Source organism: Eulemur rufifrons, chromosome 19 (assembly GCF_041146395.1).
Source record: "Eulemur rufifrons isolate Redbay chromosome 19, OSU_ERuf_1, whole genome shotgun sequence".
NCBI lineage: Eukaryota > Metazoa > Chordata > Mammalia > Primates > Lemuridae > Eulemur > Eulemur rufifrons.
In genome coordinates this window covers 28,527,836-28,545,545 of record NC_091001.1, presented here as the reverse complement: position 1 = coordinate 28,545,545, position 17,710 = coordinate 28,527,836, and the positions used below count along the sequence as shown (strand labels likewise).

General features: G+C 40.3%; 1 protein-coding gene across 1 annotated transcript; it reads left to right on the top strand.

The window, feature by feature from the left end:
* Positions 1–10,757: 10,757 nt before the first annotated feature.
* Positions 10,758–17,406, top strand: C1QTNF7 (C1q and TNF related 7). Its single transcript, XM_069494887.1, has 2 exons — positions 10,758–10,995; positions 16,683–17,406. The coding sequence occupies exons 1-2, from the start codon at positions 10,758–10,760 to the stop codon at positions 17,312–17,314; spliced, it is 870 nt and encodes a 289-aa protein (XP_069350988.1). The 3' UTR covers positions 17,315–17,406.
* The last annotated feature ends 304 nt before the right edge of the window (positions 17,407–17,710 follow it).

Sequence of the window (17,710 nt, the reverse complement as noted above, 5' to 3'; positions counted from 1 at the left end):
CTCCAAAGTTTATTGAATTTATCAAATGATCTTATCCATCCTTAATATGATGTAAACAAGAAACAACTTCATTGTTCTCCCATCATTTGTTCTAGCCAAATTCTGTTGGATCTTTCTTCTGTACCCTTTCAGGACATTTCAGGCAAATTTCTTGGCTCTCTGGTAACTTTCAGTTACATAACAATTTCATTAGTCAATTGTGACTCATTTTTAGAAATTAAAAAGACATATCTAAATCAAAACTTTTATTTCACATCCAAAGCAAAGTTTGTCCCCTCTCCATGGCTTCAGCTCAGGATATGCTATGCTCTTTCACTTTTCACCCCTCTCCTGCCACCCCCTTCTGCTTTCAGCATCTCTAGAGTCAGGTCAGAAGGTAGAAGAATTAGCAAAAAAGTGATCTAATTATTTTTACTTAATAAGTGCTATTTGTATGGTTCTCTCCTGGCTGCCAGTGTCTGCTCTATGCCCTGGATATCCCAATGCTGGCTCTCTGAGGGTGAACATATTCCCAGGGTCACCGGTGGCTCCCTGTGGGCCCTCCATGCTGTGCAATGCCCTGACACCTGTAATACACTCCTTGGCTGACAGCCTGCGTTGCTCAAATGCCAGCCTCAGCTTCTGTACTCAGTGATGCACTCAATGGCATCTGAGTGGCTTCCTCACCCCAGGAGGACTCTTCTAGGCTCAGGAGGTCCCATCTGGATGGTGCAATCCCAGCTGCCTTCCTCAGGACCATCAGCTGCTTGGGAAGCTCATGTCTTCTTTCCTCTCCAACACTGATGCCTGCACTGCTCTCTCTTCACCAGCCACCTTCTGCTCAAGGGTTGTCCGGTTTCTGTGATCACATAAGACCTCCAACTCCAGGGGTGGGTCAGGCTCTCACACAACTTCTAGATCACATTTCTCTGATCCCATGAGAACTGTAAGGCTCTCTATCTCGCAGCTCAGCTGACATCCAACTGGAGAGTGAGATAAATAGTTCACTTCTTGCAGGCACCCCAATCTTTTCAGAGATTCCCTTGGGGTCCTTGTCACTCTTTTAGAGGGGGAAACCCTTCCATTCCCTCCCCACAGGAAGGAAGGAGGGAAACACTTCAGCACTCCCTTACCAGCTAACAACTCTCTGCCTTGGCAGCTCTCTTCAATCACTAACACTTTCTGAATTCCTAGTTTTCTCCTATGTGGATTGAAAATAGATGATGGTCAGTGTCAGATCCAGCTGGCCTTTAACAAGTTCTAAGTGGATGTGTGAGCATTGATTGCCCATTGTTCTCTGTTTTGTGTCCCCAGCTGAAATTCCAAGTGGATGGGAATTAACACTCAATTAACATCCTGTTAAACAGAGTTCTGTGATTATTTGATGAATGTCCGTCTTTCCCTCTAGACTTTGTCTCTACAAGGGCTCTACATTTGCTCTCCACTGAACACCAAGATCAAGCATTCAGCACCTGGCTTGTAGTAGCAGCTAAATAAATATGTGATGAAGTAATGAATAAAAAAAGCAGGATGAGAGACAAAGAAAACCAGATTTGTATCACCAAAACTCCCAGGTTTGGAAGGACAAAGAGATGGAGCATCATTTGAGCAAGAGTAGATAAAGCAAAGATTCCCAGAGCCTGTCTGCCCATCAGAATCACTCATAGAGATTTTTAAAATATAAATGCCTGCACTTAATCCACTGATGTGCTGAATCAGTAGATCTAGTTAAGAACCAGTGAGCTAAATTGCATCAGAGAGGTCCAAATAATGGGTTAGGAGGGTTCAGGGGAAAGCAAGGTTGCACCTGCTTGAGAATATCAGGGAGACTTTCTGGAGAAAGTGATGTATACGGAAGATACATTGTGAACAGGAGAAAGGGGCACGGAGAGGACATGGTTAGTAGGACTTGCTGCCGCAGGAGATGACATTAAGACATGCAAGGCACATACAAGCAAGGCACTGAGGCTAGAAAGAGAAGATTCAACTCCTTACAGAACCCAGTGCATCTGTGGGGAGGAGGAGGAGGAGGTAGGTGCAGTTCACCTGATTTCAAGTTGTTTGGATGCAGAAACCTGATCTTGTAATGTTACCAACGCCCTAGGGAGGAAATCTGGTATAGTGGTTGGTGAGTCAATTGTGGATCAGACTGTCTAAATTACTCATCTATAAAAGGAGGATAATACGTTTATTCACCTCAAGATATTATGGCAAGAACTAAAGGAGGTGATGCTTGTAAATGCATTAGCACATTGTACATGCTCATTATACACCAGCTAGAACCTTCCTTTTTTACATAATTATAGCACCTAGCAAAATGTGTGTCTGTGTGAGAGAGAGAGAGAGAGAGAGAAAGAGAGAGACAGAGAGATCAGAGGTGTTCTGAGCCAGCTCAGACTAGCCAGCAAGGGCCAATTCTGCACATACTGACCATGATAGTGTTTACACCAAGAAAATTGACAAAAGCTATGAATCTAAACTTTTAGTGTTTTTTTGTTTTGTTTTGTTTTTTTTTTTTTTTTTTTTTGAGAGCTGGTGTACCAGCATACTATACTGTTAGATGCTCTGGGAACATCGATTGGATTGGAATGAGTTGAACTGAAATCAGTTGAAAAGTAAACTTTCCAGGGGCCGTAAAGAGCACAGGCTGAGAGGTATAATAAAAATTGCCTGCCTAGCACAGACTTCTGGCCTCAGAATGAGTGGCAGGTAAAAATGGAATCTGAATTTTTACTCTGAGCCAATATTCCCTTTAGCATATTTCTCAGCCCATCACTTTTCACCACTGCTTCCAAAATAAGTATGAAAATAACTTAGTGAAATAGACACTGCCAAGCTTTATCTACATCTGAGGCTTGTTGTTGTTTTTTTTTTTTTATATTTCTTTTTGTTTTTTGCAAGAATAATTCTTTTTTTTTTTATTTTTTTTTTTATTTCATCTTGTTATGGGGGATACAGAATTGCAGGTTACATACGTTGCTCCTGTACCACCTTTCCCCCCAAGTCAGAGCTCCAGGCGTGTCTGTTCCCCAGGTCGTGCACATTGCACCCATCATGTAGGTATATATCCCTCCCTTCCCCACCCCCCCTTCCCGAGTCAGCACCTTCAAGTGTTGCCACTCCCCAAACGGTGCGCAATGCACTCATTGTGTAGGCATACCCCCATCCCCTCCCCCACCCCCCACCTCAGTCTGATATCAATTGGTGTCGTTCCCAGATGTGTATTTAGGTGATGATCAGGGGAACGAATTACATCTGAGGCTTGAATGCTCTGGGACTTCAACCCCCAAGCCCCAGGCTGAGGACCAGTCCTGGTCAATGGCCTGTTAGGAACCGGGCCACACAGCAGAAGCTGAGCCAAGGGCGAGCAACCAAAGCTTCATCAGTATTTACAGCTGCTCCCCATCGCTCACATCACCTCATGAGCTCCGCCTCCTGTCAGATCAGCAGCAGCACTAGATTCCCACAGGAACACAAAACCTACTGTAACCTGCACATGTGAGGGATCTAGGTTGGGCTCCTTGTGAGACTCTAATGCCTGATGGTCTGAGGTGGAGCTGAGATGCTGATGCCAGCCCTGGAGAGCAGCTGCAAATACAGATTATCATTAGCAAACAGGTCTGACTGCACAATAAATGTAATGCACTTGCATCATCCCAAAACCATCGCCTACCCCAGTCCGTGGAGAAATTGTCTTCCATGAAACTGGTCCCTGGTACCAAAAAGGTTGGGGACCACTGCTCTAGGAGACAATTTCACAGGTTCATTCTCTCTGGGAAGAAGAATAAGTCTAGGAAAATATAGATTATAATAAATTATCTGAGAGGAAAAATAATTTTTTAAAAAATCAAATCTGTATTAGAAAACAGAAAAAATACTGTGATACTTTAATGATACAAAAAACCTTATCCTCAAAAGTGTGGTAAACAGCGTTAATGGGAAATTAGAGAAGTCATGAATGATGCAAATATGAATATTCACAAATTATATTCAACACTTGGCCAAGTTAAGGCAGAAAAATAAGAACATATCTATTCTTTTATTGGTCAACAAATTCATTTACTTCTCAGCTGTCTGGAAGAGATTGTGCTATTCTAAAGAAGAGTGAGTGACAAAAGGCCATTTAAGAAGTCATCACTTATAAACAAATAAATGAACATCTCAAATTAAGTTTGTTAAACGGGTAACATCGGGCACCAGCATTTTGTTAGAGAATATTAAGAACTGTGAGGAACTTAGAAATGATCAAGGACAACCATTTTGTTTTGAAGATGAGAAAACAAACCCAGGGATTCTATCTGATTAAGATTCTACTCTAATTTAGCAAAAATTATGACTAGCTTCTATGCTCATGTTACCGTTTTGACCACACCATGATGGCATTCAGATTTTGGACAGCCAACAAATTCAAAAGACCATTTCCTCCAGTGTGAAGGATGGATACCTAAAGCAGATAGAGCCCATTTGAATGGGAGCCCACCCATCTTCTTGGTCAGATCTGTGGTCAGTGTTCACTTCTCTAACTCCAGAAATATTTCTTTCCATTAGAGTTCTCATTGCTTGAGAAAAATGAGGTGAAAAGCAAGATAAAAACAAGATTTTTTTTTCAGTCATTTAATTTCCATAAATGACATCATAAATTATATATTGCTGTTGCCAAGGAGATATAAGAAATACATGGCAGAAGGAAACAAAGAAACTGATTGCTCCAAAGATGACTAGTCACAGGCTTTGAAGAATCATTCTGCCTTTTAAGTTGTTATGATCAGTTCTTTAAAGCACAAAGACATATTAGTCTCCTAAAAAAAAAACTCAATCATTTATCCATTCAGCAAAGAACAAAGAAAGCATCAGAACTGTATTCATAACTCTCTTTCTTTTCACAGTACGTAGAATGAGGGGCCATTTTCCTGCCATATTTACCAAGAGTGGGAACAGTGGCCCTTGTTATTCCACGAGACACCATCCTATGTCCAGAATCTGAAGAGTTTATCTGAAAATCCTCTCAAATAGGAAATGGCTCTTTTCTCTAAGTTAACAACTAATTTCCAGTCAGTGAGTAATTTTTTTTTTTCCTGAAACATCCACTCAGTGGAAAACAAATGAAGAGGGGAAAAAATTAAGTAAACAAATCTAAAAATGAGGCCACAACACACAGAGATGGAGAAGCCTCTAAACTTACCAGTCAAGGATCGCAGGCAATGAAAGTTCATCCCAAACAAAACTGTGATTTTAACTGGTCCCTGAGTTGAGCCTCCCTCGATGAATGACTTCCAGGGCCTCTGGCTCTTTGGGACTAAACGAGAAAATTATTTTTAGCACAACTATTTGGAAATCTTTGAGAACTTGGATCTGTTATTCTGTCTAGTACCAAAGCAAGGTTTTCGCTGAGCTCTCATGAAAGATTCCCAGTCTCTTGTGGATTTAGAATCCTGCAGCAACCTGCCACCCAAGAGCAAGGTATGGTATTTATGCTTTTTTCTAGCATGTTGGCAAATGTAGATGCAATGGCCTGTGTTCATTCTGGTAGCTTTTTCGTCTGTTAAACAGATTGTTCTGTAGGAAGAATCCATGAAACTGAAGACCTGGGTTCCAATCTCTGGCCTGACACCAGCTTTGTGACCATAGGCAAGTTACAGGACTTCTCTGGGCCTTGGTTTCCTGTCTAACCTATCACAAAAGGGCCTTTGGGAGGATGATATGGACTTAGCATTGCTCTCTAGAGGATAAAATTTCTTGCAAATGTCAGGTTTTTTTTATTGTTGTGCCATCCAAGCACTTTACATAAAGCAGCCAAAACTTTACAAATTGTGAATGGCTAATAAAAATAAATATTGATGAATACATATTTTTCTTCATTCAACCTCTGTTGAGCCTCTACTGTGGACTAGTCTGTGTCCTGGATGTCAGTGATACAGAGTTCACATTTTGGTGGGGAAATAAGCAGGTCGGTAGATAGCCATAACACAACTCAATTGTGGGGCCCTGCAGGGACTCGAGGAGTGCCAGGAGAAGGGAGGCAATTCCTGGGAAACAGGGAAGTCAGTTCTGCAGAGGACAGTGGGAGCCCCAAAGGCAAGGAGCTGAGGCACCACAACACAGAAGGAACTGGGGCGTGAACAGCTCGGGTCCCCATCCTGCCCCTAGCACACGGCCACTCCCAGGACAGGGCCTGCTGTTGTGAAATCTCTACCTCTGCGGGCCAAGGAAATGTCTAGTTTTGGCTTTCCCTGATTACCTATCCTCTTTCTAATGATTTCCAGGCAAAGCACATTTTCAACTTGAATTAATAATCAAGTCCAGCCCTTTGTCATGAAGTAATATGTTACAGTCTCCCTCACATGATGTAGGGGAAAACTCAGTGTTTGGAAACAAAAGAACTCAGTTCAAATCCTGACTGTGCCATTTCGTGCCTGTGTGGACATCAGCCCACTGAGTCTCAACTTTCTTATTTATAAAGGGAAGATAATAGCACCTACCTCATAAACAGTGGTGTGAGGATTAAGTAAAGGATGTCCTTACAACACCTGGCACAGAAATAAGAATACTGGTTTTTCCCTGCCTCCCAATTCATCTCTTTTTTTATTTTTATTTATTTATTTATTTTTTTTTTGAGACAGAGTCTCACTTTGTTGCCCGGGCTAGAGTGAGTGCCATGGCGTCAGCCTAGCTCACAGCAACCTCAAACTCCTGGGCTCAAGCGATCCTACTGCCTCAGCCTCCCGAGTAGCTGGGACTACAGGTACGCGCCACCATGCCCGGCTAATTTTTTCTATATATATTTTAGTTGTCCATATAATTTCTTTCTATTTTTTTAGTAGAGACGGGGTCTCGCTCTTGCTTATGCTGGTCTCGAACTCCTGACCTTGAGCGATCCACCCGCCTCGGCCTCCCAGAGTGCTAGGATTACAGGCGTGAGCCACCGCTCCCGGCCTATCATCTCTTTTTTTAATTAGTATTTTTTTATTGTGGTAAAATATTCATAACATGAAATTTACCACTTTAACCATTTTTATGTGTACAGTTCTGCGGCATTAAGTACAATGTTGTTATGCAAACATCATCATCATCTCTCTGGAAATTCTTCATCTTCCCAAACTGAAACTCTGCACTTACTAAGCAATAACTTCCTGTTCCTCCTTCCCTGCTTCCCCCAACAACCACTATTCTACTTTCTGTCTCTATGAATGTGACTACTCTAGGAGCTTCATATAGGAGGAATCACAGTATTTGTCCTTTGTGACTGGCTTATTTCACATAACAATGTCCTCAAGGTTCGTCCATGTTGTATCAGGTGTCAGAATTTCCTTTCTTTTTAAGGCTGAATAATATTCCATTATATGTGTAGACCATGTTTTGTGTCCACTCATCTATCAATGGACACCAGTTTGCTTCTATCTTTTGACCATTGTGAATAATGCTGCTGTAAATATGAGTGTGTAAATATGTTTTAGTTTCTGCTTTTACTTCTTTTGGATATATACTCAAAAGTGGGATTGCTAGAGAGTATGGCAATTCTGTTTAATTTTTTTTTTTTTTTTTTTGAGGAATCCCTATAATGTTTTCCACAGAGGCAGCACCATTTTACATTCCCACAACATCTTTTATTTTTAAAAGAAAGAAAAATATGCTACTTACACAGGATTCTCAATCTATGAACATATTTTCCAGGAGTTCAATCTTTGCACTGATTTAATCAGTATTTCTCCAAGTGTTTTCCACGGCTAGTTTAACAAGAACAAAGGGTTCCTTGGTGCTCCTCAAAGACTCTTGATATGTTCTGCCTTAGGGCCCTCCCACATCAAAAACCCTCTTCCCCAAGGTATCCATATGTCTCGCTTTCTCCCCTCCTTTTCACATCTTTGGCCCAGTTACAGAGCAGTTTCCAGGGCCGAGGGTGGTGGCCCCGCCTCCCCCACATGTCTCTCGCTATCCTCAGGGATATGTTTCCCTTCAGGTGCTCACAACGCTTCCCATGGGTTAAGGCATGGACAGGTCTTCTGCCAAAGAACCCAAGATGGTCGTCCATCTCGACCTCACTTTTCCCAGTGTAGAAACCATGAGTCCGGGGAAATTTTCCACAAGCTTGGTGCAGGGTAGATTGGGGGGACGGGTGTTGCATATATGAAAATCTGATTCCTTTACTGTCTGTTTGAGGGTTTTTTTACTTCTCTGTGGCCCCAGAACTGACTCGTCCTCATAGTTGTGTTATGGGATACTGCTGGTGAGATCTCAGTGCTGTATATGGTTTTGGTTTTCTGCTTGCATCTATGCCACCATTTTGGAAGCAGAAGTCCAGTTTTAATTATAATCTACACCCCCTTGTCTTCCTGGGTGAACTGAGCCCCAGTACTTGGCTGACCACTCCCCTCTATGCCACCCCTATACATCAGGCACCACAACATATTGCTCCTCAATTCTGATGAGTGTTGTTAAGGAATAAGCATTTTGACTGCCTTTTTTAAAGTTGCAGCATTTAGACCCCTATACAGACAATACTTTAGTGCATTTGTCAATGAAAAGCTATCCATGTGTACTGAATAAATCTGTTTCACTTGTTTTAATTTATTCCTTCTTTGAGTGCTTTTTGCCTGGCTATCGTCAAAATTGAATAGCGTTTCTTCCAAGTAATCTTTAGCATTTCTGCTTCCTTTGTCAACCACCAGTTAGACCCTTACCACACTCTTCTTCACAGATTGTCCCCATAACTGTTAGCATAGTTGTATTTCCACACCTCCATCACAGTGTCTGAGACGCCGCTGCCCAAACATCTTCTCTCCACGTAATTTCAAGTCCCTCTTGGAACCAACTCTGGCCTCAGCCTACAGCCTTGCATCCATGTCTGGTGAAAAGCCACCTAAGGAGTATCTTCTTTGAGCATTGTCTCCACTTTCATATCCCTGCTCAAAACCTCCTCTAACCAGCCTTTTACAAAAGAAACAAACTTCTAATTTAATCAATGCATCTTGTTTTAACTGTGGCAAGGGATGTGGATGAATGCTCTTTCTTTCTTTCTTTTTTTTTTTTTTTTTCATCTAAGGCTCCTTTGGAAGAGCTGGTATCTTTATCAGAGCCATTGGGCTTGTCAGAAAGTGCATTAAGCCCAGCTGAGCAATAGAGTCAATAAATTGGTGTTTGTCCTGTACGTCAAGTCTAGCAAACAGAGCATAGCAAAGATGGCTCGCCTTGATTTTTTTTTTTTTTTTTGGACTGGTAACGCTGAGAATTGTTCAAGGATACAGAGCCTACATTTGGATAAGTTGCCTTGGGTTTTCACTAATAAGATTTCTAGGAATCAGGCTTATTTCAAAACCACATGTGCATACTGTGTTTGTCTCCATTTGTCATTCCTACGTTCTGGCAAATTTCTGGGTCTAATTCCAGGATGTTGCAATTTCCCCAGGGGTACCACAAAAGTGGTACCGTGAGCCTGGTTAATTTTCTGATGAGGCTGTCAAAAGACAAAAGAAACTCCAACTGATTGCTTTTCCCACATTTTATAATTCTTTCCTTCAGGGAAGCATATGCCAGCTCAGGCACTATATAGATTTCTTTTTAAAGCACAGGTCTAACTACCCCAAAACCACTCACTTACATGACCCAAGAACCACCTGTATATGTTCTTCCATTCAAGAAACTGCTAATTCCCAGGACTATTGAGCCTAGGAAATTGGGTATCCCCTGTCTGTTAATACATCGCTCCCCACCTCACCCCCAGCCTTTATGCCAGGATGTCATGCTAATAAATGATCCATCGTTCTCAGCTGCCAGGCTTTGTAGGGTGAAAACCCAAGTCCTGTTAGATCAGAGCTGCTGTCTGTATCACTCAAAGCATGTGGTGCCATGCATGGGTTAATTTCATACAGCTCTTTAATAGAGCACCAATGCTAAGGGCTTAATGGGACACCATGGCATTCTATTCTGCAGATTTTAAATTAAAGTTTGAGACCCCCCTCAGGACATGCACAGTACTCCAATTAACACTAATTGGCATTACACATGGTTATCAAGTGAAAAACATAGTTTTCCTGAAAATGCCTTTTCCTTTCTCCTGCTTTAAAAAGCTCATAAATTCTAAGAAAATGATCATGGGTGCATGCAAAGATTAGTTAGAATGATGTCTAGCATGGTGTTTGTATTGGCAAAACACTGGAAACAGCCTGACTGTCTGTAATGGGGGTGTAATTTACATAAAAGATAGTAGAAACAAAAGCAATAATTTTTTAATGTTATGAATAAATTCAACGTGAGAAAATGTTCATGATACACTGTTAAGGTAAAGGTAATTGTAGGAATGGCATAATGTCACTTTTCTCCACAGCTCAGGCAAAAAAAGACTGGAGGGATATATGCATTAAAACATAAAGCTCTGGGTGGTGAAACTGATGTTCATGTCTATCTTATTCATTTGCATCTCTGACTTTCTATTTTAAACAATGCACTGCTTTTGCAAAAAGAAAACATCATTTTTCAAAGTCTATCATTGATTCCTGAAGAATAAATGCAACATAGTGATTTATTTTGAAAATGTTTTTAATCCATTCTCATCTGTACCAACCCTTCTTTAAGGGCACTGAGAATGCTGTATCAATAATGTGTTAATAGTTTTCAATGGAATTATGAGGACAAACAGAGCTTTACATGTGTGGGAAGGTGAACACTGGAGTGAATTGTGGCAAATGCCCATTCTCATGTTCAAACTGAGTCAATTATGCCAAACTCCGGCCCGGCCCCCAGAGGTTCATTTATGTCCCTGTGTTTCTCTTCCAGAGCCAAAGATGTTTGTCTTGCTGTATGTTACAAGTTTTGCCATTTGTGCAAGTGGACAGCCGCGGGGTAATCAGTTGAAAGGAGAAAGCTACTCCCCAAGGTATATCTGTAGCATTCCTGGCTTACCTGGACCCCCAGGACCCCCCGGGGCAAACGGTTCCCCTGGGCCCCACGGTCGCATCGGCCTTCCGGGAAGAGACGGTAGAGACGGCAGGAAAGGAGAGAAAGGTGAAAAGGGAGCTGCAGGTAATGAATGATGAAGTCACCCCACCTCACCCCCACCTTAAAACTGCTCCCGTTTTTTGTCGTTTGTTCTAATGGGACTTGCTCCTTCAATCCCTTCTCTACTTTGCCTATGTTAGTCGTAACAATTTATTAAGCCCTTACTGGGCTTCAGATGCTGCTCTAAACTCTTTACCTGCATCTTTATTCATTTTAACGACAACACTTTTCGGGCGGACATTAGCACATTTTATAGATGAGAACATTGAGCCACAGCATGATTAAATGAATTGCTGAGAACAGACAGGGATGGATGTGCACGGCCAGTGACTGCCAGAGCTGGGCTCAAACAGCTGACACCCACAGTCACCGGCCCCTTGCAGCTGGCAGGCAGTGGCTAGATGTGCAAGCACATGGATGGACAGAGAGATGGGTGGGAGAAAAGATGGACAGACTGCACAGAGGCAGAAATTAGCAGCCAGGTGCACAGGTGCCATCCTGCCCGGAACTAGTGTCCTGAATGAAAATACATAAAGGGCTTCTAGATTTTATTTTTCACAGATGAAATGACAATAGCACTATATAGCATTCCTTTCCTACCTCATCGCTTTCCCACCTGTCCTGTAGCAGCTAAAAAGTAGATTTCTACAGCTCTTTACAGTAACACAATTGTCCGTTAGTCCTTCAGTAATTTTCACTTTTTTCCCCCAAAAGATAAGTTAGCTCGGGAAGCTTGCCAGATTCTGCAGTCCTTCAGAGTAAACGGAATTGAAATTCTAGAGAGGCTGTGTTAACTCTAAAAGGGGAAAGGATGTGGAATCAATCTTTGAAAATGAGTTTCTGAGTGTAAAAGTTGGGACAAAGATAGGAAGGGAAGAAAATCAATAGATCTAAGACTACGGCTCTAGTCATTGTACCTGATTTACTGGTTTCCTGTGAAACAAAATCATAATATGTATTTAGATTATTGGATGTTAATTCATATCTGAATTTCCCATGCAGAAAATATTTGGCAAATAATAGCTACCAAATCCATGAATATTGTGAATATTAAGGAACCTTTAATGTGGAGCTTACGTGTAAGTTTTCAAAGGCATCTATAGGGTAACACCTGTGACTACAAGTTACCACTGAGTCATGATTATGAACATCCTAGAAATCCTATAATAACACCAGATTATAGTTATATCTGGTGTATATTCATACACTATCCACATATAGTATATGGAAGCAATAATATAGTGGCTACACAAACAAGCATTGGAGTCAGAAAGACGTTGGCTCAAATCTTGGCTCTTTAAATTACTAATCTAGTATCCTTGGGCTACTATCGTCTTCCAGCCTCAGTTTCCTCTTTGTAAATTGGTGGTAGTAAAGGCGATTGCAAAGTTTAAGGGAAATAGTACATGCAAGATGCCCCACAGAATAACTGCCCTGTGGTAAGTACTCAGTAAATGTTAGCTGTTATTACTTACTACATTTTGATCTGCAAATACGGATCACAGCTAAATTTGTGACTATCCAAAGGCATATAATAAACTAGAAATGAGCAATTTTTCATGAGGTATAGTGTTATTTAAATATATATATGTGGATATGCATTCAGATTAAATCAAATGTTCAGAATTGCTATAATTTTAACCATGTATGAGGCCAGCTATGCACCCATATTCATTAATCCATTTCTTCATCCATGCACCCATGTATTACTCATCCAGCAATATTTCTGTGCACCTATTACTATCTAGTATTATTCTAGACTAGTGTTTCTGAACCTCCACACTAATAACATTTTGGACAGAGTTATTATTTACTGTGGGGTGGCTATCCTGTGCATTGCAGAATGTTTAACAGTATCTCACTAGATGTCAGTGTCACCCCCCCCCAAACTGTGACAACCAAAAATTTCTTCAGATATTATCAACTATCCCTTGGATAGGGAGGTGAATAGTGCAAAATTGCACCTAGCTGAGAACATCATTCTAGACACTGGAAACACAAACATGAGTAAGACATTGTCCTTGCTTTGATAAGCAGACATTCCTGTGTGGGGGGGGGGGACACCAACATGTAAATACATAATTACAATATGTCATGATAATAATTATTTATTAAGAACTAACTATTTATCAGGAACTTTACATTTAGCAGCTAATGTTCACCAAAACCCTATCAGCAATAATAATAATGTTACAAATGGAAAAATTGAGGTCAAAAACAAAATGACTTTCCCAACCTGAGATTATTTAAATCTAATATACACCCATAAGGACATAGAACAGCTCAGAAACATCAGGTGAGAATGACTATATGATCAATGAAGAGAGGCACATTCACTTGGCAACTATAAGAACCGAGCCCTGGAGCTCTGGGAATGTGTTTTTAATGTGGCTGTAACTGGGCACAATGTGGCTGGGAGCTCCTCCTCCCTGTTTCCCCTTTAACAATACCACAGGTGTCTTCTAGTTTGTGTACCCTTGGTGAACACCCCTGACGACATCTACCCCCACTGAGTTCAGGCAGAATCCAGGATATTTTTTGTCCAACTTCCCTGTGCTAAATTAGAAATACCAAGCTCATTATACTGAATAATAAATGTTCTGTAAAAATATTTGTCTCCCTCACTGGTCTGTAGCCATTATTATTGTGGCATATTATTAACATTTAATTTAATCTGAATGCATAGCCATATATATGTCTTCAAATAACATTAGAACTACCACATGAACCAGATCACTCACTCCAGTTTATCATATGAATTTAGGTATTCGTGAACTTAGCTATGGCCCATAGTTGCAGGTCACAAGGTAATATGCCGTAACAGCTAACTTGAGGGTGGGGCAGCCGTCATTTATGTTCTAGCCCAGTAACTATGTAGTGAATGGTTGGTCAATAGTAGATGGTTTAGATGAATGCATGCATGTATGCATAGATTCATGGATGGATGGGTGAAAAGAAGGAAGAAATAGCACTGAATAAGAAATCTAGGTAGACCCATTTCACGGAGAAGTGAGAAGAAATCCTTTCTGGCCTAGCTTCAGTACCTAAGCATAGACTAACCCCTTACTCCATAGTTCTCTGCTCTACCTAAACATATGTCTGACTGAAAAGGGAGAGAAAGAATGATTCATCCCTTATTTCTACTCTTAACGTGTAAAACCTCAGCATATGGACAAATGCTCCATGCAAACAGGAAGAATTGCTATTAATATAAATTATTACAGCTAGTTCATGATTATCTACCACCCAGCATTTTGTATATTAAGTAAGTATTCCTATAGAAAATCTAAACGTTGATGTTGTGAAGACCTTTTTGCGGATAGCATTGTAAAATTGCACCCAATATGCATGATTTGATCTCAAAGAATTTTTACAAGAGTGAAACTTCAGACAATCTAGTCCAACACCTTCATTTCAAGGACTGGGAAACTGAAGCCAGACAGATCAAGCCCCTTCTTCAAATTCACCTAACTACCCATGGCTGAACTGGAGTGTTATCCCAGCTCCACTGAGCCACCGTTTACTGCTTTGTCCACTAAGTTTGGAGTGGACTTAGATCCAACTTCCCCTTATTACAAACAGGGCATTTAAAACCCAGAAAAGAAGTGACTGACCCGAAATCTTAAAGACAGGAAGATTCAAGTATATAATGAAATTTTATGGTCAAAATTGTTACTGAGATCAAAATGGTTTTTATTAATGCGTCAAAGGTCAATGATGAAGACACAAAGAGATAAGCTCCTACTGAAGATAAAAATCATAATTTAGAAGTTGTAGTCTTTGACTCCAAAGATAATTTAACAGCAAAATAATATTCATATTCCATTTCTATCAAAAAAGAAGCAAATATTAATAGATCAGACTATTATGACCTTATCACAAGAAATAAATATCAGAGTGTGTTCTGGCTGACACCAGTAGTGTCAACCTGACAAGAAAAGCCATCTACGGCTGGCAGATAGAATTGTGATCCTTAATAATGCTGATCCCAACTCTCTAAGAGAGGGTCACATTCATTGTTCTATCTTCTATACATCATAAATTGTTGAACAGCAACTTTCCAGAATTATTAAAACAAAACGCTTGACATTTTAAGGGCAAAGCTTTAATTCTCTTCAAATTGACACTACCCAGAACACTTCGCTGTTAACTTTGCCAAATAACTGAGAAATGATCAAATTATCAAACTCATATATTGATGTATATGTAATATTCAAATAAATTACATCAGAGCACTATCAAGGTAAAAAGCCTCAGGTTAATAAAAGTTCTTGAGTACAAAAACATAGTTATGAAATTATGCAATATATCAACAATATATTTTCCCCATGTACAAAAGTACATTATAGGTTACCAATAATCTGGATACTTTTTGAGAAAATATCATCATACAAGCACTATTTATGGAATGGATTTGGCCATAAAATTGAATGACTTTTTTCTATGGTATCAAGTCATTGCATCAAGTATATATATATGTATGTGTATGTATAGATGAGATTTAAAAATTAAATACATTTTGCTTATTACTTTCAATCTGGATCATTACTTCTCTGCACTTAGCCTACAGTTGGTTTCCAGATATAAAGATTTAGACACACAGAAAACATTCCTGCATGGTGCTCTTGAATTTCTTGAAATCCTTTCACAGCTATTATGTCTTTTCTGTATATAAGGAGACCCAGAAAAATTAAGGGACTTGCCTAAATGATACAATTTAGTGGCGGAGCCAAAGAGAATTTGGGATTTTTGACTCTAGCCCCAAAGGTAAGAGGAATTTTGATGAAGGGGAAGCATCATTAAGGCGATGAAGGCTTGGATGTTAATCCCAGCCTTGCTGCAGAAGCAAGTTTCCTTACCTTTCTGGGACTCAGTATTCTCTTCCAAAAAAGACTACTGCATGGTGGTGGCAGTCACTTTTTTTGTTTGTTGTAGCATATTGAGCCCTTACTATGTGTGCCACATGCTCTTGACAGTTTTCACTCTGGCCACTGCCCCCAGGGGGGATGTTCAGGCTCCAGCATCAGGCAGGCATGAGTGCAGATTGCAGCTCCATCACTCACTAGGTCTGTTCTCCTAAGCAAAATAATTTCATTATGGCTCAGTTTCCTCATCTGCAATGGAAGTAACAATAATTCCTAATGCATAAAGTCACTGTGAAGCTTAAATAAGCTAATGCATGCAAATATAGGACATATATGCAAATATGTCGCTAGTACATAGTAAATGCTTGATAAGTATAAGTAAATCCAATTAATTCTTTTACATTAATACTAATAGAAATAGAATGGACATGAGATGGCCCGTGAGGATTTGTCTGGTTCTGTCTGCTTCCATGAGACCACTCTGGGAAATAATATAATAGCATCATACTCATTGAATTCTTACTGGAGTGACTAATATCTATATGTGAATAATTGAGTGGCAGGTGATCCATCATCAGAATGATTGTTCATTATTTTAAATTAGTCAGGGTTTAAATTATTTCTTACATACTCAAAAAAATTGGCTTAAATTCTAATGAATTTTTTTTATTTTCATTTTTAGTGCAGCAGTGATATTTTTAAAGGTTTATCATTTAGACATACACTGTTACACTGTTGAAGGTTGACTTAAAAGACAAAATTAGGGTGTGCTGGGACTGTGTAGGTATGCTCTTTGTGACTGTCTGTTTAGAGGGAGTACTAATTAACTATACATTCTTTTTGAAGGTTTGAGAGGTAAGACTGGACCAGTGGGTCTTGCTGGCGAAAAAGGGGACCAAGGAGAGACTGGGAAGAAAGGACCTATGGGACCAGATGGAGAAAAAGGAGAAGTGGGTCCAGTTGGGCCTCCTGGACCAAAGGGAGACAGAGGAAAGCAAGGGGATCCAGGGCTGCCTGGAGTTTGCAGATGCGGAAGCATCGTGCTCAAATCTGCCTTTTCTGTTGGCATCACAACCAGCTACCCACAGGAAAGACTACCTATCATATTTAACAAGGTCCTCTTCAATGAGGGAGAGCACTACAATCCTGCAACAGGGAAGTTCATCTGTGCTTTCCCAGGGATCTATTACTTTTCTTATGATATCACATTGGCTAATAAGCACCTGGCGATTGGGCTGGTACACAATGGGCAGTACCGGATAAAGACCTTCGATGCCAACACGGGGAACCATGATGTGGCTTCAGGGTCCACAGTCATCTATCTGCAGCCAGAAGATGAAGTCTGGCTGGAGATCTTCTTCACTGACCAGAACGGCCTCTTCTCAGACCCAGGTTGGGCAGACAGCTTATTCTCTGGATTTCTTCTATACGTCGACACGGACTACCTAGATTCCATATCAGAAGACGACGAACTGTGATCAGGACAGCTGATCTGAAGGTTCCGAGATCCCTGTGACAGGCAATTGGATCTAATCTGGGGCTCTAGAAGGTGGACCAAGAAGGAATGAGATCCAAAGAGATTCCCACTCAGATTCCAGAGCATTTACAGACAGTTCTAGCAGAATGTATCAAAACAAGATGGACCACCAAACATTTGAAACCACACCAAAATGAATTATTAAAACAATACCCCCAGATATGAATTCTCTTGAAAGCAATGTTTATAAATATTTAAAAAAAATTAAAGACAATGTTAACAAATTTTATATTAAATGCCCTGAGTGATAAAACCAACTGGCAATGATATTGCCTCATTAAATCTTCAAAAAATTTCATTTTTGTCTGTTATTTAAGAGAATAATAACATTGTCTTT

Coding starts and splice junctions, on each gene's coding strand:
- C1QTNF7 (XM_069494887.1), top strand. CDS start 10,758: ATGTTTGTCTTGCTGTATGTTACAAGTTTTGCCATTTGTGCAAGTGGA. Junction 10,996..16,682: donor AGGTGAAAAGGGAGCTGCAG/GTAATGAATGAT, acceptor TTCTTTTTGAAG/GTTTGAGAGGTAAGACTGGA.